This window comes from Eptatretus burgeri, chromosome 13 (genome assembly GCF_056783735.1).
Source record: "Eptatretus burgeri isolate ZD-2024b chromosome 13, Ebu_testis_v1, whole genome shotgun sequence".
Lineage (NCBI taxonomy): Eukaryota > Metazoa > Chordata > Myxini > Myxiniformes > Myxinidae > Eptatretus > Eptatretus burgeri.
Window position 1 is genome coordinate 2,478,606 of NC_140973.1, and position 23,970 is coordinate 2,502,575.

A 23,970-nucleotide genomic window follows, 5' to 3' on the forward strand; every position below is an offset into this window, starting at 1 on the left:
TACTTAAATGGAACTTTCACAGTAAACTTTGTTACGTGTTACAAAAGGTTTTTCGTCCGTCCGTCCCGAGCCGGTAATCAAATATATCTGGACGTATTTCTTTCATATTTGGCACACGTGTGTAATAACATCAGGGCATGAGGCACAGCAAATGATTTTGGGATTGGAGCCAATTTGGAATTTGGGGAGTTAAAAAAAATAAACATTTCATAGGAGAGAACAGCACATGATTGTGTATGCTTTCAGGAATAATAATTAATTATATACGCTTTACCACCTTCATCACCAAGACAAGTTTGATTTACTTATTTACATACAATTTACCATCAACACCCCCTCTATATTTATTTATTATTACTTATTTATATACAATTTATCATCACCACGACCTATATATTTATTTATTATTACTTATTTATATACAATTTACCATCAACACCCCCTCTATATTTATTTATTATTACTTATTTATATACAATTTACCATCACCACGACCTATATATTTATTTATTATTACTTATTTATATACAATTTACCATCAACACCCCCTCTATATTTATTTATTATTACTTATTTATATACAATTTATCATCACCACGACCTATATATTTATTTATTATTACTTATTTATATACAATTTACCATCAACACCCCCTCTATATTTATTTATTATTACTTATTTATATACAATTTATCATCACCACGACCTATATATTTATTTATTATTACTTATTTATATACAATTTACCATCAACACCCTCTATATTTATTTATTATTACTTATTTATATAGAATTTACCATCACCACGAACTATATATTTATTTAGTATTACTTATTTATATACAATTTACCATCAACACCCCCTCTATATTTATTTATTATTACTTATTTATATACAATTTATCATCACCACGACCTATATATTTATTTATTATTACTTATTTATATACAATTTACCATCAACACCCCTCTATATTTATTTATTATTACTTATTTATATACAATTTACCATCACCACGACCTATATATTTATTTATTATTACTTATTTATATACAATTTACCATCAACACCCTCTATATTTATTTATTATTACTTATTTATATACAATTTATCATCACCACAGCCTATATATTTATTTATTATTACTTATTTATATACAATTTACCATCAACACCCCCTCTATATTTATTTATTATTACTTATTTATATACAATTTATCATCACCACGACCTATATATTTATTTATTATTACTTATTTATATACAATTTACCATCAACACCCCCTCTATATTTATTTATTATTACTTATTTATATACAATTTACCATCACCACGACCTATATATTTATTTATTATTACTTATTTATATACAATTTACCATCAACACCTGCTCTATATTTATTTATTATTACTTATTTATATACAATTTATCATCAGCACGACCTATATATTTATTTATTATTACTTATTTATATACAATTTATCATCACCACGACCTATATATTTATTTATTATTACTTATTTATATACAATTTACCATCAACAGCCCCTCTATATTTATTTATTATCACTTATTTATATACAATTTATCATCACCACGACCTATATATTTATTTATTATTACTTATTTATATACAATTTACCATCAACACCCGCTCTATATTTATTTATTATTACTTATTTATATACAATTTACCATCAACACCCCCTCTATATTTATTTATTATTACTTATTTATATACAATTTACCATCACCACAAACTATATATTTATTTATTATTACTTATTTATATACAATTTACCATCAACTACCCCTCTATATTTATTTATTATTACTTATTTATATAGAATTTATCATCACCACGACCTATATATTTATTTATTATTACTTATTTATATATAATTTACCATCAACACCCCCTCTATATTTATTTATTATTACTTATTTATATACAATTTACCATCAACACGACCTATATATTTATTTATTATTACTTATTTATATACAATTTACCATCAACACCCCCTCTATATTTATTTATTATTACTTATTTATATACAATTTACCATCAACACGACCTATATATTTATTTATTATTACTTATTTATATACAATTTATCATCACCACGACCTATATATTTATTTATTATTACTTATTTACATACAATTTACCATCAACACCCCCTCTATATTTATTTATTATTACTTATTTATATACAATTTATCATCACCACGACCTATATATTTATTTATTATTACTTATTTATATACAATTTATCATCACCACAACCTATATATTTATTTATTATTACTTATTTATATACAATTTACCATCAACACCCCCTCTATATTTATTTATTATTACTTATTTATATACAATTTATCATCACCACGACCTATATATTTATTTATTATTACTTATTTATATACAATTTATCATCACCACGACCTATATATTGATGAATTATTACTCATTTATATACAATTTAACATCACCAGAACCGATATATTTATTTATTATTACTTATTGATAGACAAATTACCATCACCTCTACCAATATATTTATTTATTTATGATAACTTATTGATATACAATTAACCATCACCACTACCAATATATTTATTTATTTATTATTATTTATTTATATACAATTTACCATCACCACAACCAATGTATTTATTTATTATCACTTATTTATATCCAATTTAACATCACCACTACCAATATATTTATTTACTAATACTTGTTTTCCGGCTGTGTGTGTGTGTGTGTGTGTGTGTGTGTGTGTGTGTGTGTGTGTGTGTGTGTGTGTGTGTGTTTGTGTTTGTGTTTGTGTTTGTGTTTGTGTTTGTGTTTGTGTTTGTGTGTTTGTGTGTTTGTGTGTTTGTGTGTTTGTGTGTTTGTGTGTTTGTGTGTTTGTGTGTTTGTGTGTTTGTGTGTTTGTGTGTTTGTGTGTTTGCAATGCGAGGCTCCACAGCACGAACCAGCGAACCGATTTCGATCAAACTTTGGCAACAGTTGCCATATGGTCTGGGAATGTGCACGTTTGAATTTCGTTGCCTAGCAACCACCCGTTGCTGTACAGCGGCCGGAAAACCGCGTACAGCATTTTCAATACTTGTCATTCAGTTTTGAATGTTGAGAAACGAGACTTCGGAATTAAACACTTCGAGATATTTAGAAAATTTTACTTGAGCCGATTTTTGATTGAGGTTTTATTTCTCAAATGGTAGTCCTTCAAAAATCGGGTGCCTATTTACCGTCATTTAAGGTGTGTATACAGTGTTTGTAAGGAACTACACCGTCGTTCCACCTTCAATCTCTCCTCGATCCAAACGTGATTGACCAAAGTGAAAAGGATCCAAAATAAATGGAATCACCGGCATTTCTGTCTTTGTGGATTTCTAATAATATAATATGTTTATTTATTTACCGAAAACGATTCCACGACCCACACACCACCTCCAATTATTTATTTATTTATCGAAAACGATTCCACGACCCACACACCACCTCCAATTATTTATTTATTTATTTACCGAAAACGATTCCACGACCCACACACCACCTCCAATTATTTGTTTATTGACTGAAAACGATTCCACGATCCACACACCACCTCCAATTATTTATTTATTTACCGAAAACAATTCCACGACCCACAAATCACCTCCAATTATTTATTTATTTACCGAAAACGATTCCCCACCCACACACAACCTCCAATTATTTATTTATTTACCGTAAACGATTCCACGACCCACACACCACCTCCAATTATTTATTATTTAAAGTGGGAGTGGCATAGGAAAGTGGGCGTGGCTTATGAAAAAATATTGTGTGGCTCAGGAGGTGTGGTCAAACAAGAGCATTGAGAGAAGTTTATCGGATTTTGTGTGTGTGTGTGTGTGTGTGTGTGTGTGTGTGTGTGTGTGTGCGTGTGTGCGTGTGTGCGTGTGTGCGTGCGTGCGTGCGTGCGTGCGCGCGCAACGTGAGGCTCCACAGCACAAACCAGCAAAGCAATTATTTTTCAAATGGTAGTCCTTCAAAAATAGGGTGTCTATTTACCGTCATTTGTATGAGGAGTGCCAGTTGGAAAAATACGCAATAGGAAAAATCTTGGCAGGCAGAGGAACAATTGTATGTGAACCAATACGTCTTGGCAATGAATCTTCGTCGGTGGATCGGTCAGAATGAAAAGCATTGTATCCAGCGCTTCGATCCAAGCGAATCCCTCGTCGCCTACCGGCTTGTTCATTATTACTTATTTCTAAATAAATTTCCATCACCACCACCAATATATGTATTTATTGTTACTTATTTATAAACAATTTACCATCACCTTTACCTATATATATTTTTAATATTACTTATTTATGTACAATTTAACATCATCACCACTACCTATATATTTATTTATTACTTATTTATGTACAATTTAACATCAGCACCACCGATATATTTATTTATTATTACATATTTACACATAATTTACCATCACCACTTCCAATATATTTATTTATTATTACTTATTTATATACAATTTAACATCACCACCACCAATATATTTATTTATTATTACTTATTTATATACAATTTAACATCATCACCACTACCTATATATTTATTTGTTATTACTTATTTATGTACAATTTAATAACATCAGCACCACCTATATATTTATTTATTTATTACATATTTACACACAATTTACCATCACCACTTCCAATATATTTATTTATTATTACTTATTTATATACAATTTACCATCACCACTACCCTTATGTTTATTAAATATTACTTATTTATATACAACTCAACATCACCACGACCTACATATTGATTTATTATGACTCATTTATATGCATTTTACCATCACCACCACCTATGTATTTATTTATTATTTATTCGTTTAGATATTTAAATGTAAAATATTCATGTCCAATTTCTATGGTGCAGTTGTGGGCTGTGTCTTCGATTTCGACTTGTTGAAATATTTTAGGCCTAGCAAGAAAGCTGATGTAGCACTCTCACCTTTGAACTGTCTAGTCTTTGTTTGATTCCATATCCTGGTGCCTCACAGGCAGAATGTTGCTTCGGTGAGTGTGCCATAATTCAGAGAAACTTTCAGCTGGGTGTTCTTTCTGTCAACTGGCATTTTGGTCTGAAAGGATAGTGTCGAGGTATCGCATTTACTTTTGAGCTCCCTTCTAGGTTCAATTCCATATCCGACGAATAACCATTGGGTTTCTGCTTCACAGGCAGGGTGCACAATCACAAAGTGTGTCATTCCTCTAGTCTAATGGACATTATGCCGGCTGTCCCATCGGCTAGCATTAATCGGTGGACATTAAACCTCTCACGGTGTCTTATTTCACGAAGAGTAGGTGAGTTTACTCAGTTCAGAGTTGGTGAAATAATTATAGCTGGTACCCTGAACAAATTAAAAATTCCTGCCTAAATTGGCTCCAGTCGAATGTCAGTCCTCACCAGCTGGTTTGTGAACGACTTGAGCCAACCTTCCATCTCACTGACCCCACAGAAGGTGGTATAAATTGTGGCTATTATAATAATAGTAGTAGTAGTAGTAGTAGTAGTAGTAGTAGTAATAGTCTGTCTGCCTGCGAGTATTTAATGATGGTATTTAATGTATTTAATGATTTAATTTAATGATTTAATATCCCAGTATGCTTTTCATAAGTAAGTCATCATATGCTGTTACTCTGACCAAATTGTACATCATGTCTCAGTTATGATGCAGCCAGCAACCTAATTTACAATTGATTCTCATAGTTTAGATCTCAGCAGGACCGTGAAAGTGTTTGAAGTTTTGATAAAATGAATGTTCTCGTTAATGGAAATCCATATGCCCCTGTGGGAGACAAATTAATAGTGATGGAAAGAGAGACAATCTGGGGGAACCTCTTGAGGTCTTTGCTTTCACCAGAATGTTGTTCACATCTCTTCCCTGATTTATTGCCAATCACCATTATTGAGGTTCTGATTGAGGTCGGCATACAACAAGTGGTGAGGCTACCTCGGCCCATGCTTCATTTCCTGCACCAATGACTTTCGTGTGCAGACAGACTCCAAGCATTAAGCTTTCCTGGCCCAAAATGCCAGACCTCAAGCCTTTGCTTCGCTCCAATCAGAAAGCACTTTAAAACCTTTCCCAACACACCCTTTTGAATGATCGTTCCTGAGTAACTAAGGTCTCGATGGACTGGTCCATTATCATATAACAGGCCCTTTTCCTCCCCTGGATTCAATGGTGCATTTTATGAAATCAATGTTTTCTCTTTTTGATGAAGATTTTGAAAGAATGGATGAAAAACCAAATATTCCTTGTTCACCTCAGTGTGGGACATTGGGAAAGAAGGAAGGAGTGAATGCCAATCTGACAGCGAGAAGCCTTGTGGATGCCCAAAGATTGCTACTCATGAGGGATGCTGTGCAGCCTGTGGATGGAGGCCCACTCCTCCATCAAGAGAACACACGATTCACAGGCATCGCTGTGGATGAGATCATCGGACAAGGACCCATCCACCATGTCGTTTTCATCACAACCGGTGATTCATTCACCCAGTTTTCCTCCTTCATTGTTTTTTCTCTCTTTATCATACTGTTTTATGCTGTTGTACTTTGTTTTTTTTTATTTTAACTATTTATTATCTACATCTGTATTTGCAAACAAGTTTGTTCTCGAGATAGAGCTGAGGAACGAACAGATAATGGAGGATTAATTGACTGACATGGGGTTAATAGGATCTGAATACAAACTCTTGTACTGGTAATGTACTGCCAGCAGGGCCTTGTGTTGTAGATTACATTATCTTTTCAGAAGCGACGTGAAACTGTCTACTCCTTAAATGTTGGCATTCACTTATATATTTTTACAAGTTGGGTGACCCTATCAAGATCAGGTTATTTAGACTTTTGTGAAATACTAAAGACGATGGTTCTTTACGACTGGAGCAAAAATTAATTTGGGAGTGCCACACGGCAATGATGGGCCAAATATCCTCCTCATTTGCTTGTTTAAGGTCATACAGGACCATGCGTTAAACTTGGTGTACACCCATGGAGACTCTGGACACTTTGAATATCAATTTCCATTTCACATACAGAATCTAAATATTTAAATATAATTGGTTCGGTTCACAACAGAGAATCAATCTTCAAACGTGGAAGTGTGGAACGGCGGAAGGGCACGTCCAGCTCCAGCCCCCTCCTCGCTGAAGGAGGCATGGCGAATGGCACTTGATCGCCCAACGTTTCATTAGTTAATGTTTTTCATCAATTTGATTAAGAAGGAAAAGTTTTTCCTGTGACTATGATACTACGCGTGCCTGCGTTTGAATCTCGACCCAGCTACAAACTGTTTTTTGTTTTTTTTGAACATGATCTCGGGCTCATTGTGGAGTTGACACACTACCAATATATTTATGGACATATGGACAAATTCAACAAGAGTAGTCCATTATGTGCCATTAACTTCACCATCTTCCAAATTGTTGCCCCAGATGTCTACAGATAAAGTAATCACAAACTGTATCTACTGTATTTCCCCACCCAAGAAGTTGCTTCAGCAGTTGCAATCTCCGATTGGAAGATACCATGGATGCTTCAGTTTAGTTGGGCCATGTGTAGACATAAGAAACTGCATTAAGTTAAAATATAATAAATAGGCACAGTGTTTGTAATGAGGTGACAGGAGGCCCAGAAGAGGGGTCAGTTACAGTTGAAATTCAGGTCACAATTCATTGCAATTATATAAGGAAATGCACAAGAGGAGGTTATTTGCCAACGATACACGTACCATATCTACAGATCAGGACTCCAAACTCCTACAGGTAGTGCTAATTATACAGCCAAACAGAACCGAGGAAACCCGCACAAAATTATCTCTTCATTCTCCCTCTAAAACCTGGTGGCACCTTGTTAAGTCCGTCTCTGGTGTATGCCCCACTTCCATCCTCTTCAAATGGCTCTTTCATCCTCTTTCCTCTCTTCAAATGGCACTACACCCAACTCTGCTTGTGAGAAGGCTGAATGCCTCAATTCTGTGTTTGCGTCAAAATGTTGTCCCGAACCCCTCCCTCTCTGTACCGATCCTTCCCGGTCGTACATAATTGCTTCTGAATTGTGTGCCTTTTGCACCTGAAAAAGGGGAAAAGTTAATGGCAAATCGACACCGACTCCGCAACTGGACTGGACGGCATCAGCTCCCGTGTGCTAAAAACCTGCTCTGCTGCTCTTGCACTTTCTCTCTCTGCCCATTTTCACCCTGTCATTTACCAGAGGCCATCTTCCATCTGCTTGGAAATCAGCCAACATCACTGCATTACATAAACATAGGGGCAGTACCCTTGGGCGCTCACCTGGTAGCAGCTGGATGAGATAACTCGGGAACAACTGGGAGACATGGATGACCCACAAAATATGTTTATGGAGAAGAAAGTAAATACATATGGATATATTTTTTTAATGCCATGAACAAACTGGTACATCATGGGTGATAAAGGTTCTGGTCAAGTTTCATTAAAATTGTATGTGCGGTTTCAGCGAAGAAAGCAAATACATATTTTGGGGGGAAACCCCCACGTAGAGCCCATGAGACCCCAATTTTTTAATATCATGAACAAACTTTAGTACATCACAGGTGATGAAGGCGGTGGTCAAGTTTCATTAAAATTGTATGTGCGGTTTCAGCGAAGAAAGCAAATACATATTTTGGGGGGAAACCCCCACGTAGAGCCCGTGAGACCCCAATTTTTTAATATCATGAACAAACTTTAGTACATCACAGGTGATGAAGGCGGTGGTCAAGTTTCATTAAAATTGTATGTGCGGTTTCAGAGAAGAAAGCAAATACATATTTTGGGGGGAAACCCCCACGTAGAGCCCGTGAGACCCCAATGTTTTAATATCATGAACAAACTTTAGTACATCACGGGTGATGAAGGCGGTGGTCAAGTTTCATCGCAATTGTATGTCGTTTCTGAAAAGAAAGAAAGCAAATACATATTTTGGGGGGACAATCCCCGTAGAGTCCCTTAGGGCCCAAACTTTTTTTTAATCCCATAAACAAACTTTGGCATGTACACGGTGATGGTTCTGATTGAGGATGTGGCTCTTGTGGTTACCATCTTGTGGTAACGTTTCATCGAAATCCTATGTGTAGTTTCGGAGAAGAAGTTGAAAGTATCTGTGGATGGACGGATGGATGGACGATGCACCATCCCATAAGCTCCCCAGAACTACATTCCAGGTGAGCTAACAAAGGTGCAAAAATGGATCCCCTTGACTACAGATCAATTAACATACAATCATCAGCAAGATCATGGAATCCATCGTCACAGTTGACATAAAATCATTCATCAATTCGGATAATTTTTCTCCAACAGCCTCATCTCAGATAATCAATTCGGATTCAGACTTGGTCACTCTACCTTGGACATGCTGCTTCTACTCGCCAAACAATGGATGAAGGTCCTCAATATCAGTCATGAGATCAGGGCTGTCTCTCTGGACATATCTCAAGCTTTTGATACAGTCCAGAGTCCTGCCTTACTCTCCAAACTATCTGCTTGTGGAATCAAAGACCAACTCCACTCTTGGATTATTGACTTCCTCCACTCTCTTAGCCAACGTGTCGCTCTCAATAGAACCCTTTAATCTCCTCTGCCTGTCAATGCTGCAGTACCCAATGCAGTGTTCTAGGTCCCATCTTATTTCAAGTCTTCATCAATGATCTCACTAACTCTGGAAAATCCTCTTTATCTCTTTGCTGATGTCTCCACTCTCTGTCATGACTTCCCTCATCTTTCTGACAAACAGGCAGCAGCCACTTCCCTCTTCTCAGACCTTGACAAAATCACAAACTCGTCAAACACTTGGAATATATCTTTCATTCCTGAGAAATCCCACACACAAACTATTCCTCTCCGAAAGGACTGTCTGGCCAACCCTCCCATCTACTTTCACAATGACTGTCTCGAAGAGGTTCAGTCACTCAAGCTCTTGGGTCTCACTCTCAGCCATGATCTCTCTTGGGCAAGCCACATTTAAGGGTTGGCCTCCTCCATCATGGTTGGCCACCTCCAAACAACTTCCTTGGCACACTGAAGCTCCAGTCCATCTACGAGGTTTTCACCCACAGCTTGATGGAATGCTGCTCTCCCTTCTGGGCTGCTTCCCATGCCTCACATCTTGCTCAGCTTGATGCCATGGAAACAAAGGCTTTCAAGGTCATTGGAATCTCTTGCAATGAAGCCGAGACAAAGGGCCTATCACTTCACCATCGCCGACAGATCAGTGGTGTCTCTGTTTTCTTCTGCCTCATTTGTGGTCTTGCACCCTCTGCCCTCTCCATGCTTTGTCCTCCCCCAGATATCTGAAGGATGCACGTGATCCACCAGCAACCCCCTCTTCATAAAGCTCCCAAAATCCAGAACCACTACTCACGCTCACCTCCACTCATTTATTCCTCTTTTTTCCCCCCCGCTTGTGGAACTACCTTCCACAATATCTCCAATCTCACTCTTCCCTTGAGGTCTTCAAGACAGCTGTTCAACACCATCGGAAGTCATCCCCCATTGAAAACCAAAACGTACGGTGTGCTCCGAGATGCAATTCCCCCTTGCTAACTTTAGAAAGGCAGTCTCAGTGTGTACTCGTTAAGATTGCCATTAAAGATGGAAGCAGCTTCAGCATCACAATCTCACTCATGGAAATCAAAGGTCACAATCTCACTCATGTAGGCCACATCAAATTAATATCTTCATCACCATTTTGCCAAAATAGCACCATACAAGTGTATTTGTTGAAACAGCATCAGAAATGTTTTCAATCCCCCCCCCTCCCTCTCGGGTGGCACGTGGCCCATGCCCTGCTCATGCAGAAGCCCATGGAGGCACAAGAGCCAATTAATTGCAGTCTTTTTGGCGGAAGTCACTCTCTGGAGCTGTTTTAGGTGTGAAAGGCAATTATAAGGTGCTGCGGATTGAGGTGATTTATGAATGTTCACACCATTCACAGAAACTTGAAGTGCTTCTCAGGCTTGTACTTTGTCATGGCATTGTCTCTGACACTGTGGGGACTAAAATAGTCGATAAAAGTTTGCCGTTGTCATATTGTCGTATGAAGTTTCATATCGACTACTTTTTTCAGATTACCACCAAACAATTCACAAAACTACATTATTTACCCTGTCTAGATCATCTCCCCATCTTTCAATCTTGGAAAAAACCTGGTGTTGGCTTAACAGTTAAGGTGGCTGGCTTAAGATCTTAGGGTCATGAATTTGAGCCCTGTTGTGCCGTTAAATAACACCAGGTGGTTTGACTCAGCCTGTCATCCTTCCAAGGCCATTCCTTTCGCACCACAAATGTGCATCGGGCTGCCGAGACAGTTTCATTGGCAAGCAGTACAGTCCTGGACAGGTCGCCACTCCGACACAGGTTACCCTGAATGCTTATATTACCCCAGTCCACTGGTACTCATTTCACCGACCTCGGAAGGATGACAGCCTGAGTCAACCCCACCTGGTGTCAATGTAATGGCCAACAGAGCTCAAACTCAGGACCATTTGGTCCCAAGACAGCCACCTTAACCGCAAAGCCAACACCAGGTGAAAAAAATGAATAATGCTAATGATTTATACTTGTCGATATTATAAAAGTTCCCATTTATCTGACTGTTATGAATATCCCATTTGCAACAATCTTTTGAACTGAGAAAGGTTGAAAGGTTGCTGGAATATGCAACAGTGTAATATATTTGGCAGTCAGATTGACAGACTTGTACTTTTGCAAATGACAGCGGACTGTATGATGAGTTTGTATGCAATGCTCTGTCTGCAAAGCGCTTGCAGGATGATAACTTGTAGTCGTAGATCGACATCCTATTCCATCGGGGACCAAATCGAGGCAGGTATGATCATTTTTAGCGAACTTGTCAGTTTTCTACCCTTTAAACCCCTCAATTCAGCTGGAAATTCGTAAAGATTGTTTGAAGCCTACCGTACAAATCGGGCTGCAAACCAGGTCGACATGTTGAATATCTATTCTTCATCACTGATGGCAGTGACAATAAGCTTATCAACTCACAATGGTTTGCTGTAGCAGGTTCAGCCATTGTTCAGACATGATTTCATGTACAGTATGTCTCATTAACATTCTAGGTTGCATGTGCTGCATTATTGAGAGCACAAAATTCAAGATAAAAACAGTGGCATTAGAATGTCGAGACATCTCACTCAGTTTTAAATTTCACATTGCTATTGTCTTTGCCACAGATGCCGGCTCCATTTTGCGTGTCTCGACACCGGGTCCATTTAGGCCTGGCAGAGCCTGCATCATGGAAGAGATTCGGCTTTCTTCTCCAAGCCTGTCTGAGCCCGTTCGATCTATATTCCTGCACCCTAAACAAGGCGTCCTCTTCCTCGGCCTCGACAGCGCTGTGTTGCGTGTGCAGTTGCGTCGTTGTAACTCTTACAACACTCTCAGGTGGATTTTTCGACACGAATTACCTTTTTATGTTCATATTTACAAGGTGCAAGAACAATCGATGGCTCAAATGTTGCATTATCATATCCATTGTGATAATTATCTTAATTGTGATTGTAATTTCCAATCGCAACGATCTGATCTGATTTATCTTTGAAGACCTTTTTGGGGGTGCCAGGTTGGCATGTCTATAGGCAAACAGACCTGGTGGTATCCATCTCTCCTCCAGGCCAGCACTGGATATGGCAGGATAATCACTATAATAACTATAACCCAAAATGATGTTGCAATTTTCAAGCCCCCGTTGATGGCAAGTATTATATTACTGGAAATGCACCAGGCAAGTCCTCGATAGATAATCCTCTGCAGTAATATTACACCGACTGCACAAAAAAACAAACAAATGTGAAACGGGCACGGATTATTGCAAAGTCACGGAACAATGAGTTATCCAGCAGTTTGGCTGAGTATGGTTGTAAATTTCCATGATTATTTGTAATATTTTACATCAAACCATTTTGGAGCCATTTGATGGCCCAGACTCTTGTTTCTTGTTGCACTCAAATTGCCATGTTAGAGTGGTGGGATGAAATTGATGGTTATTTCTGACGGTCAAAACATCACACGAATGGCAGTACGTGCATGCTATTCCACAAATGAGCCGTCCGTGTCTGAAACATGCAACGTGCCGCCTGCACCTATCTTTTGGTTGGTGTCATGGAGATCAAACAACCACAATGATTCACAAGCTACAACGTTATTGAACTCTGCATCCATGACTGTAGAATCATTCACAGGGTGGAGAATGTCTTCGCTGCAAATGGCTCCGTAAAGGAAGGCTTAGTGTGGAGGTAAAACTCAACAAGAACTCCTACTGGAAATGCTGATATAGAGAAAGGAATGTGCAACACTCTGCGGATATGTGTATTATAAACATTCGATTCGGACAACCAAATTTCAATATGCATTTCAATAAAATAGACATTATTAAAGCTTTTCAACTTGCACTCCTCAGGATAAAACCGCAAGTAGATGAAGAAGAAGCACCAAACTCTCGTTTATAAAGTTACAATGTAATGTCCTCAACGTTGATTGGTTGAGAGAGAGAAAGAAAGGATGGGATTACCTGATTGGTGGAACCACAGAGCATCATGAATAATGATGAGGGGGAGATGAATCACCAAAGTACAGGCAGAAACATAATGCTAATGAGCTGAGGGCTAGTTGGTGGTTTTCATGATGACTCAACGTTGACTGTGGTACAGTTGTCACACAGTCAAGCCATCATAGTCAAAGTAGATATTAAGTTTGGACAAATTCTTTCTGTCTACAAAGAATAGGGTTGTTGACCTGATGAATGTGGCCTCCATTTCATGAATGTGAGCTAAACTGCTTCCTCTACACGCAATCCACAAAAATGTGCGGCCCACATACCTCGTATCACCGTGGCACTCAAATTCGTAAATAATCTTACTTATATGAGAGGTGGGCAGAACATCTTTTGGACTGACGGAAGCAACCGGCGGGTAGTGCAAATCACTCGTTGTTGAACAGCATAATAAGAATGGGGCATTGTTTGTCTGATATGGTTTTCAAACCGTTGAGACACTTTGCCTTTCCGAGGTAGACGTAGGTACACAGGACTTCTACCAGGTCTGATTATAGGATTCTTTTGTGGGTTCAGGAATTCGTGTATCGACATATATATATTTATATATATATATATATATATATATATATATATATATATATATATATATATATATATATATATATATATATTGATGACCTGTTCAGGATACCCATTATCAAGAAGAATAGTCTTGATGGTCTTAATTTCAGCATGGAGTTTATCTGTGGAGCAGATCCTTCTTGCTCTATTGAGTTGTATTTCATAAAGGAAACAATTAAGCAAAAACCACTGTCTTGTATCAAATCGTTTGGGAGTGTTGGCCGCCATATTAGCCGCCATATTGGATTTACGGATTCGATGGACCAAGTCATAAATCCATTGGCACCAATGAATTCCTTGACCCTTCAAACCATAGGTTAGATACAAAAAATATTTTCTACACCTAATAAAAAGGAAGATACAGCCACCTTCTTGATTTTTCAGGGTCAGCGGCAGCCATCTTAGAACTAACCCAGTTTTAACCTACTTCCGGTGGTCAGATTTTGGTAGACTTTTTTTCGGTCATTTAAAACACCCAGTAGGTAATAAAAACACTGAAGAACCTTTTGCTAGAATTTGTTAAGGGTTAGGGTGTTTTTTTTCATCAATAGACTCGCCAACTAAGGCTTCATCTTGTAACCACAATCCCTCTGGGCCCATCAAAACTCTCCAATCCAATTGGTGTCCACATCAACAATAAATCGCAATCTCAGTGGATGCCTTCCACCAAGGGTAGATGGTGCTTTAAGGTACACCCTTCGGTCAAGTCCTCCGTCTTGTTTCCGCGACTCTTCCTCAGGGACCAGGGAATCCTCTACAGCAGGGGTCGGGAATGTTTTTGACTCAGAGAGCCATGAAAGCAAAATATTTGGAAATCTATTTCAGTGAGAGCCATATAATATATTTTAAGACTGAATTCAACTAAATGTGAGTATAATAAGCCTCTGAATTTATTCTTTTAAATAATGTTGTTATAATACTCACTATTAATGGGACTTCTGGTGCTGCATCGATTTGCTGATGGCTTTGTTGTCTGGTTGGTACTTGGTGAGGTTAAGCTTCATGCAAGCGTTGAGGCTTTCATCCGTTAGACGTAATAGTAGGTTGGACTTGATGTTTTTAAGATGTGAGAATGACTGCTCACAGACATACGTAGATCCAAACAAGGTCAATACAGCAATACTCACACGCTGCAGTGTGTGGTATGTGACAGGAAGCGCGTTCCAAGTTTTGATAATCAGCTGGTCTTCGGGTTGAAGTTTTTTCATTTCTGTCCACATGTGCTTGATCGCCAACTCCGCTTTCTGTCGTGCGATTCTTTCCAAATCTTCATTCAGTGACTTGAACTTATTCACCCACATGTCTGAGGCCTTCAGGTCAGCCACTTCTCATTCAAAATCTCTGACGGAGACACCAGGAATGTAACTCAGGTCGGCTGTGTTCAGTGAACACTCGTTTGGATGGGTGATGAACTTAAAAAAGACGAGTGTGCTCACGAAATTCTCCAAAGCGTGCTTTGAATGACTGTCGGAGACTGGATGTGAAGCCAGCTAACTGGTGGAGATCAAAGTTTTGAGTGGGCTCACTTGCTGTGCATGCATCTTTAAATTGTCAATTTTTCAAAATGTAGTAAACGACCTGTTTCAAGATCCATGATAAAGAGCTCCAGCTTGTTTTCAAAAGCAAACACGGCTTGTTGAAGGGATAACACTGTATTTCCAATGCCTCGCATTTTCACGTTGAGCTCGTTCAGATGTTCAGTCATATCCACGAGATAGTAAAACTTGAGGAGCCACTCAGTTTCGGCTAGCTCAGGATGCTCAATCCCTTTCATTTCAAGGAAAGTCTGGATTTCGTTCAGGCAAGCCGCAAAACGGCTAAGCACCTTCCCTCTTGACAACCAACGCACATTGCTGTGCAAAAGCAGACCGTGATAGTTATTTCCAACTTCATCCAGCAGTGTTTTAAACTAGCGACCATTTAAGGCTCGGGCAACAATAAAGTTGATCACACGAATGACCAGCGACATCACTTCGTCAAGCTGCCCATCACACATCTGAGCACAAAGTGCCTCCTGGTGTAGAATGCAATGGAAACTTAAGAAGGGTCTATTTTCATGTTCATGGAGAAGCGCCACAAATCCTTTGTTTTTCCCCACCATACACGGAGCACCATCAGTACACACTGAGATAAGTTTATCCATTCGTAGATTTTTTTCTTGAGCGAACTCCATGAAAGACTTGAATAAATACTCACCTCTTGTGGACCCTTTTATAGACAGAACAGCAAGACTTTCTTCGCGCAGTGTATCACCAGCAGCATATCTTGCAATCACACTGAACTGCGACAAATGGCTTACGTCTGTTGACTCATCCAAAGCCAGGGAAAAGAACGGCGCTGTATTTATGTCCTTCACTTGCGTTTCCTCCACTTGGTTTGCCATCATGATGGTACGATCATGAACAGCTCTTGCCGACCGAGGCATGTCTTGTATCCGTTTGATTATCTTGTCTTTGTTTGGAACATCATCAAAAAGTTCATTGGCGACATCCAGCATGAACGTTTTAGCATCCTCGCCATCTGTGAATGGTTTTCCGTTCCTCACTATTGCTAAAGATCCAGCAAAGCTGGCGGAATTATAGTCACCTTGCCGGGTCCATACGCGGAGTTGCTGCTGGCTGGCTTGCACCCTGCTCAGTAGCTCTTGGCATGCTTTCTTTCTGCTGTCTCCCGCAGGGTGTTTTGATGCAAAGGTAGCATGGCGCGTGTCGAAGTGCCGCTTTATATTCGACCGTTTCATCGATGCAATTTTGTCATTGCAAATTAGACACACCACAGAACCTGCTCTCTCCACAAAGGTGAATTATTCGGCCCATTCGTCCTGAAATGTACGATACTCCTCATCTTTTTTATTTTCGCCATCTTCTTCATCGAAGGGTTAGCTTTGAGAAAATGAGAGATTGGGAGATGTTGACCCAACTGAGGCTTGGCAAATAGTGAGTCTGGCTGGCCTGCACACAGGCTTATATACTCGAAAGGTGCGGCGCGGCCGGCCGACTCTGGGATGCTGTCGCCTCAGCGGTGGCGCGTGATTGGTTGAGATGAATTCCGCTACGCGTCTCGGCGGCGGCACGTCATTGGAGGAACCGAAATCACTAGTCGCCTCGGCCGCATGACTGGACGAAACAAAAACCGCTTCAGCCAACTCGGAGGCGTTTTTTCTTCTCTCCTTCTGCCAAGTTCAGCCCTGCACGTGAATGAAGCACGACACCATTCAAACTGTAGGTAAAGTTTCCGTGAGAAATATTGGGCTTTCAAAGTTTCAAACTCCAATTTTATCTGCGAGCCAGATGCAATCATCAAAAGAGCCACACCTGGCTCGCGAGCCACACGTTCCTGACCCCTGCTCTACAGGCTCAGACTTGGACACTGCACTCAAAATTCTGATTTACATCGGATAGGATGTCACCTGACGGGGTTCCTGAAGATTTGGAACACATTCTCACTCGATGCCCTCAGTATAGAGAACCCAGATCACGTCTTGTACACAGTATCCAAGAGTTGAGGATCCCCTGGTCGGGCATACCGGATACACTTTGTCAATTGAGCCAGAAGAACCCTCGGATCTGCAAATCAGTCTTAAAATTCATTAAGGAAATGGGGCGAACAGTTTAAAGTCCCTCGTATTTTTATTTTATCTTTTGTATTTGATTGTAGCCGAAGAGTTTGGATATGTGGCGTTTATGAAGCCTCGCGGCTCTGTGAACACAACTAAACACAAGAAGAAGAAGAAGAAGAAGAAGAAGAAGAAGAAGAAGAAGAAGAAGAAGAAGAAGCAATATATTAATAGTCAGTAGTTTCTGCAAGCGTAGAGGTATGAAGACAGCACACACAGACTTGGTAGAAATGGGAGCAAATGACTCCATGGGGTGTGTGCGTGCCTGTTCTTGGTTACGTGTGTGCGGTGCGCGGGTTTCGTAGGCGCGCGATCTGAACTCAAACTCGGGCCATGGTGTGTGGCGCTGTGGAGGAGATTATGCGGCCGTCTCGCGAACCATGTACTTCTTTACCATTCCCTCCCCTCAAACCGCCTTCCCAGTCCCTCCCCTCAAACCACCTTCCCATTCCCTCCCCTCAAACCGCCTTCCCATTCCCTCCCCTCAAACCGCCTTTCTATTCCCTCCCCTCAAACCGCCTTTCCATTCCCTCCCCTCAAACCGCCTTTCTATTCCCTCCCCTCAAACCGCCTTTCTATTCCCTCCCCTCAAACCGCCTTTCCATTCCCTCCCCTCAAACCGCCTTTCCATTCCCTCCCCTCAAACCGCCTTTCCATTACCTCCCCTCAAACTGCCTTCCCATTCCCTCCCCTCAAACCCACTGTCCATTCCCTCCCCTCAAACTGACTGTCCATTCCCTCCCCTCAAACCACCTTCCCATTCCCTCCCCTCAAACCACCTTCCCATTTCCTCCCCTCAAACCGCCTTCCCATTCCCTTAACTCAAACCACCTTCCCACTCCCTCCCCTCAAACGTCCCTTCCATTTCCTCCCCTCACCCCGCCGTCCCATTCCCTCCCCTCAAACCACCTTCCCATTCCCTCCCCTCACACCACCTTTCCATTCCCTCCCCTCAAACCACTTTCCCATTCTCTCCCCTCAAACCTCCTTCCCATTCTCTCCCGTCAAACTGCCTTCGCATTCCCTCCCCTCAAACCCACTGTCCATTCCCTCCCCTCAAACCGACTGACCATTCCCTCCCCTCAAACCACCTTCCCATTTCCTCCCCTCAAACCGCCTTCCCATTCCCTTAACTCAAACCACCTTCCCATTCCCTCCCCTCAAACCGCCTTTCCATTCCCTCCCCTCAAACCGCCTTCCCATTCCCTCCCCTCAAACCACCTTCCCATTCCCTCCCCCCATGCCACCTTTTCGTTCCCTCCCCTCAAACTGCCTTCCCATTCCCTCCCCTAAAACCCACTGTCCATTCCATCCCCTCAAACCGACTGACCATTCCCTCCCCTCAAACCACCTTCCCATTTCCTCCCCTCAAACCGCCTTCCCATTCCCTTAACTCAAACCACCTTCCCAATCCCTCCCCTCAAACCGCCTTGCCATTCCCTCCCCTCAAACCACCTTCCCATTCCCTCCCCTCAAACCACCTTCCCATTCCCTCCCCTCAAACCACCTTTCCATTCCCTCCCCTCAAACCACTTTCCCATTCTCTCCCCTCAAACCTCCTTCCCATTCTCTCCCCTCAAACTGCCTTCCCATTCCCTCCCCTCAAACCCACTGTCCATTCCCTCCCCTCAAACCGACTGACCATTCCCTCCCCTCAAACCACCTTCCCATTTCCTCCCCTCAAACCGCCTTCCCATTCCCTTAACTCAAACCACCTTCCCATTCCCTCCCCTCAAACCGCCTTTCCAATCCCTCCCCTCAAACCGCCTTCCCATTCCCTCCCCTCAAACCACCTTCCCATTCCTTCCCCTCAAACCACCTTTCCATTCCCTCCCCTCAACCCACCTTCCCATTACCTCCCCTCAAACCACCTTCCCATTTCCTCCCCTCAAACCGCCTTCCCATTCCCTTAACTCAAACCACCTTTCCATTCCCTCCCCTCAAACCACATTCCCATTCCCTCCCCTCAAACCACCTTCCCATTCCTTCCCCTCAAACCACCTTCCCATTCCCTCCCCTCAAACCACCTTCCCATTCCCTCCCCTCAAACCGCCTTTCCATTCCCTCCCCTCAAACCGCCTTTCCATTCCCTCCCCTCAAACCGCCTTTCTATTCCCTCCCCTCAAACCGCCTTTCCATTCCCTCCCCTCAAACCGCCTTCCCATTCTCTCCCCTCAAACCTCCTTCCCATTCTCTCCCCTCAAACTGCCTTCCCATTCCCTCCCCTCAAACCCACTGTCCATTCCCTCCCCTCAAACTGACTGTCCATTCCCTCCCCTCAAACCACCTTCCCATTTCCTCCCCTCAAACCGCCTTCCCATTCCCTTAACTCAAACCACCTTCCCATTCCCTCCCCTCAAACGGCCTTTCCATTCCCTCCCCTCAAACCGCCTTCCCATTCCCTCCCCTCAAACCACCTTCCCATTCCCTCCCTCAAACCACCTTTCCATTCCCTCCCCTCAAACTGCCTTCCCATTCCCTCCCCTCAAACCCACTGTCCATTCCATCCCCTCAAACCGACTGACCATTCCCTCCCCTCAAACCACCTTCCCATTTCCTCCCCTCAAACCGCCTTGCCATTCCCTCCCCTCAAACCACCTTCCCATTCCCTCCCCTCAAACCACCTTCCCATTCCCTCCCCTCAAACCGCCTTCCCATTCCCTCCCCTCAAACCACCTTCCCATTCCCTCCCCTCAAACCACCTTCCCATTCCCTCCCCTCAAACCACCTTCCCATTCCCTCCCCTCAAACCACCTTCCCATTCCCTCCCCTCAAACCACCTTCCCATTCCCTCCCCTCAAACCACCTTTCCCATTCCCTCCCCTCAAACCACCTTCCCATTCCCTCCCCTCAAACCACCTTCATTCCCTCCCCTCAAACCACTTTCCCATTCTCTCCCCTCAAACCTCCTTCCCATTCTCTCCCCTCAAACTGCCTTCCCATTCCCTCCCCTCAAACCCACTGTCCATTCCCTCCCCTCAAACCGACTGACCATTCCCTCCCCTCAAACCACCTGCCCATTTCCTCCCCTCAAACCGCCTTCCCATTCCCTTAACTCAAACCACCTTCCCATTCCCTCCCCTCAAACCGCCTTTCCAATCCCTCCCCTCAAACCGCCTTCCCATTCCCTCCCCTCAAACCACCTTCCCATTCCTTCCCCTCAAACCACCTTTCCATTCCCTCCCCTCAACCCACCTTCCCATTACCTCCCCTCAAACCACCTTCCCATTTCCTCCCCTCAAACCGCCTTCCCATTCCCTTAACTCAAACGACCTTTCCATTCCCTCCCCTCAAACCACATTCCCATTCCCTCCCCTCAAACCACCTTCCCATTCCTTCCCCTCAAACCACCTTTCCATTCCCTCCCCTCTACCCACCTTCCCCGTCCTTCCCCTCAAACCACTTTCCCATTCCCTCCCCTCAAACCGCCTTCCCATTCCCTCCCCTCAAACCTTCCCATTCTCTCCCCTCAAACCTCCTTCCCATTCTCTCCCCTCAAACCTTCCCATTCTCTCCCCTCAAACCTCCTTCCCATTCTCTCCCCTCAAACCGCCTTCCCATTCCCTCCCCCCATTCCCTTCAAGGATGATGGACACCTTAGCTTGTTTTTCCCTTCGACGGTGACGGATACCTTAGCTTGTTTTCCCTTCACCGATGATGGGTACCTTAACTTGTTTTTCCCTTCGACGGTGACGGGTACCTCAGCTTGTTTTCCCTTTGCTGGTGATGGGTACCTTAGCTTGTTTTCCCTTCGACGGTGACGGATACCTGAGCTTGTTTCCCCTTCACCAATGATGGGTACCTTAGCTTGTTTTCCCTTCACCGATGATGGGTACCTTAGCTTGTTTTCCCTTCACCGATGATGGGTACCTCAGCTTGTTTTCCCTTTGCCGGTGATGGGTACCTTAGCTTGTTTGTCCCTTCGACGGTGACGGCTACCTTAGCTTGTTTTCCCTTCACCGATGATGGGTACCTTAGCTTGTTTTCCCTTCACCGATGATGGGTACCTTAGCTTGTTTTCCCTTCACCGATGATGGGTATCTTAGCTTGTTTTCCCCTTCGACGGTGATGGGTACCTTAGCTTGTTTCCCCTTCGACGGTGACGGGTACCTTAGCTTGTTTTCCCTTTGCTGGTGATGGGTACCTTAGCTTGTTTTTCCCTTCGACGGTGATGGGTACCTTAGCTTGTTTTCCCTTCGACGGTGACGGATACCTCAGCTGGTTTTCCCTTTGCTGGTGATGGGTACCTTAGCTTGTTTTCCCTTCAACGGTGACGGGTACCTTAGCTTGTTTTCCCTTCACCGATGATGGGTACCTTAGCTTGTTTTCCCTTCGACGGTGATGGGTACCTTAGCTTGTTTCCCCTTCGATGGTGATGGGTACCTTAGCTTGTTTCCCCTTCGCCGGTGATGGGTACCTTAGCTTGTTTCCCCTTCGCCGGTGATGGGTACCTTAGCTTGTTTCCCCTTCGACGGTGATGGGTACCTTGGATTGTTTTCCCTTCACCGATGACGGGTACCTTAGCTTGTTTCCCCTTCGACGGTGATGGGTACCTTAGCTTGTTTCCCCTTCGGTGATGGGTACCTTAGCTTGTTTTCCCTTCACCGATGATGGGTAACTTAACTTGTTTCCCCTTCGACGGTGATGGGTACCTTAGCTTGTTTTCCCCTTCGGTGATGGGTACCTTAGCTTGTTTCCCTTTCGACGGTGATGGGTACCTTAGCTTGTTTCCCCTTCGACGGTGATGGGTACCTTAGCTTGTTTTCCCTTTACCGATGATGGGTACCTTAGCTTGTTTTCCCCTTCGACGGTGACGGGTACCTTAGCTTGTTTTCCCCTTCGACGTTGATGGGTACCTTAGCTTGTTTCCCCTTCGACGGTGACCGGTACCTTAGCTTGTTTTCCCTTCACCAATGACGGGTACCTTAGCTTGTTTTCCCTTTGCTGGTGATGGGTACCTTAGCTTGTTTCCCCTTCGACGGTGACGGGTACCTTAGCTTGTTTTCCCTTTGCTGGTGATGGGTACCTCAGCTTGTTTTCCCCTTCGACGGTGACCGGTACCTTAGCTTGTTTTCCCTTCACCAATGATGGGTACCTTAGCTTGTTTTCCCCTTCGACGGTGACGGGTACCTTAGCTTGTTTTCACTTCACCGATGATGGGTACCTTAGTTGTTTTTCCCTTCGACGGTGACGGGTACCTCAGCTTGTTTTCCCTTTGCTGGTGATGGGTACCTTAGCTTGTTTTCCCTTCACCGATGATGGGTACCTTAGCTTGTTTTCCCTTCGACGGTGACGGGTACCTTAGCTTGTTTTTCCCTTCGACGGTGACGGGTACCTCAGCTTGTTTTCCCTTCACCGATGATGGGTACCTTAGCTTGTTTTCCCCTTCGACGGTGATGGGTACCTTAGCTTGTTTTTCCCTTCGACGGTGATGGGTACCTTAGCTTGTTTTTCCCTTCGACGGTGACGGCTACCTTAGCTTGTTTTCCCTTCACCGATGATGGGTACCTTAGCTTGTTTTCCCTTTGCTGGTGATGGGTACCTTAGCTTGTTTTCCCCTTCGACGGTGATGGGTACCTCAGCTTGTTTTCCCTTTGCTGGTGATGGGTACCTTAGCTTGTTTTTCCCTTCGACGGTGACGGCTACCTTAGCTTGTTTTCCCTTCACCGATGATGGGTACCTTAGCTTGTTTTCCCTTCACCGATGATGGGTACCTTAGCTTGTTTTCCCTTCACCGATGATGGGTACCTTAGCTTGTTTTCCCCTTCGACGGTGACGGGTACCTTAGCTTGTTTCCCCTTCGCCGGTGATGGGTACCTTAGCTTGTTTTCCCTTTGCTGGTGATGGGTACCTTAGCTTGTTTTCCCCTTCGACGGTGACGGGTACCTCAGCTTGTTTTCCCTTTGCTGGTGATGGGTACCTCAGCTTGTTTTCCCTTTGCTGGTGATGGGTACCTCAGCTTGTTTTCCCTTTGCTGGTGATGGGTACCTTAGCTTGTTTTCCCTTTGCTGGTGATGGGTACCTTAGCTTGTTTCCCCTTCGCCGGTGATGGGTACCTTAGCTTGTTTTTCCCTTCGATGGTGATGGGTACCTTAGCTTGTTTTTCCCTT

The 23,970-nt window shown here is 42.5% G+C and overlaps 1 protein-coding gene across 1 annotated transcript in view; it reads left to right on the top strand.

Moving 5' to 3' along the window:
• LOC147013677 (semaphorin-5A-like) overlaps positions 1-23,970 on the top strand; it is a 257,475-nt gene that overhangs the window by 73,107 nt on the left and 160,398 nt on the right. Inside the window, exons 12-13 of the mRNA XM_085851573.1 lie at positions 6,362-6,572; positions 12,302-12,512. Of these exons, the coding sequence (XP_085707699.1) occupies positions 6,362-6,572; positions 12,302-12,512 (422 nt within the window). The remainder of the gene's footprint in view (positions 1-6,361; positions 6,573-12,301; positions 12,513-23,970) is intronic.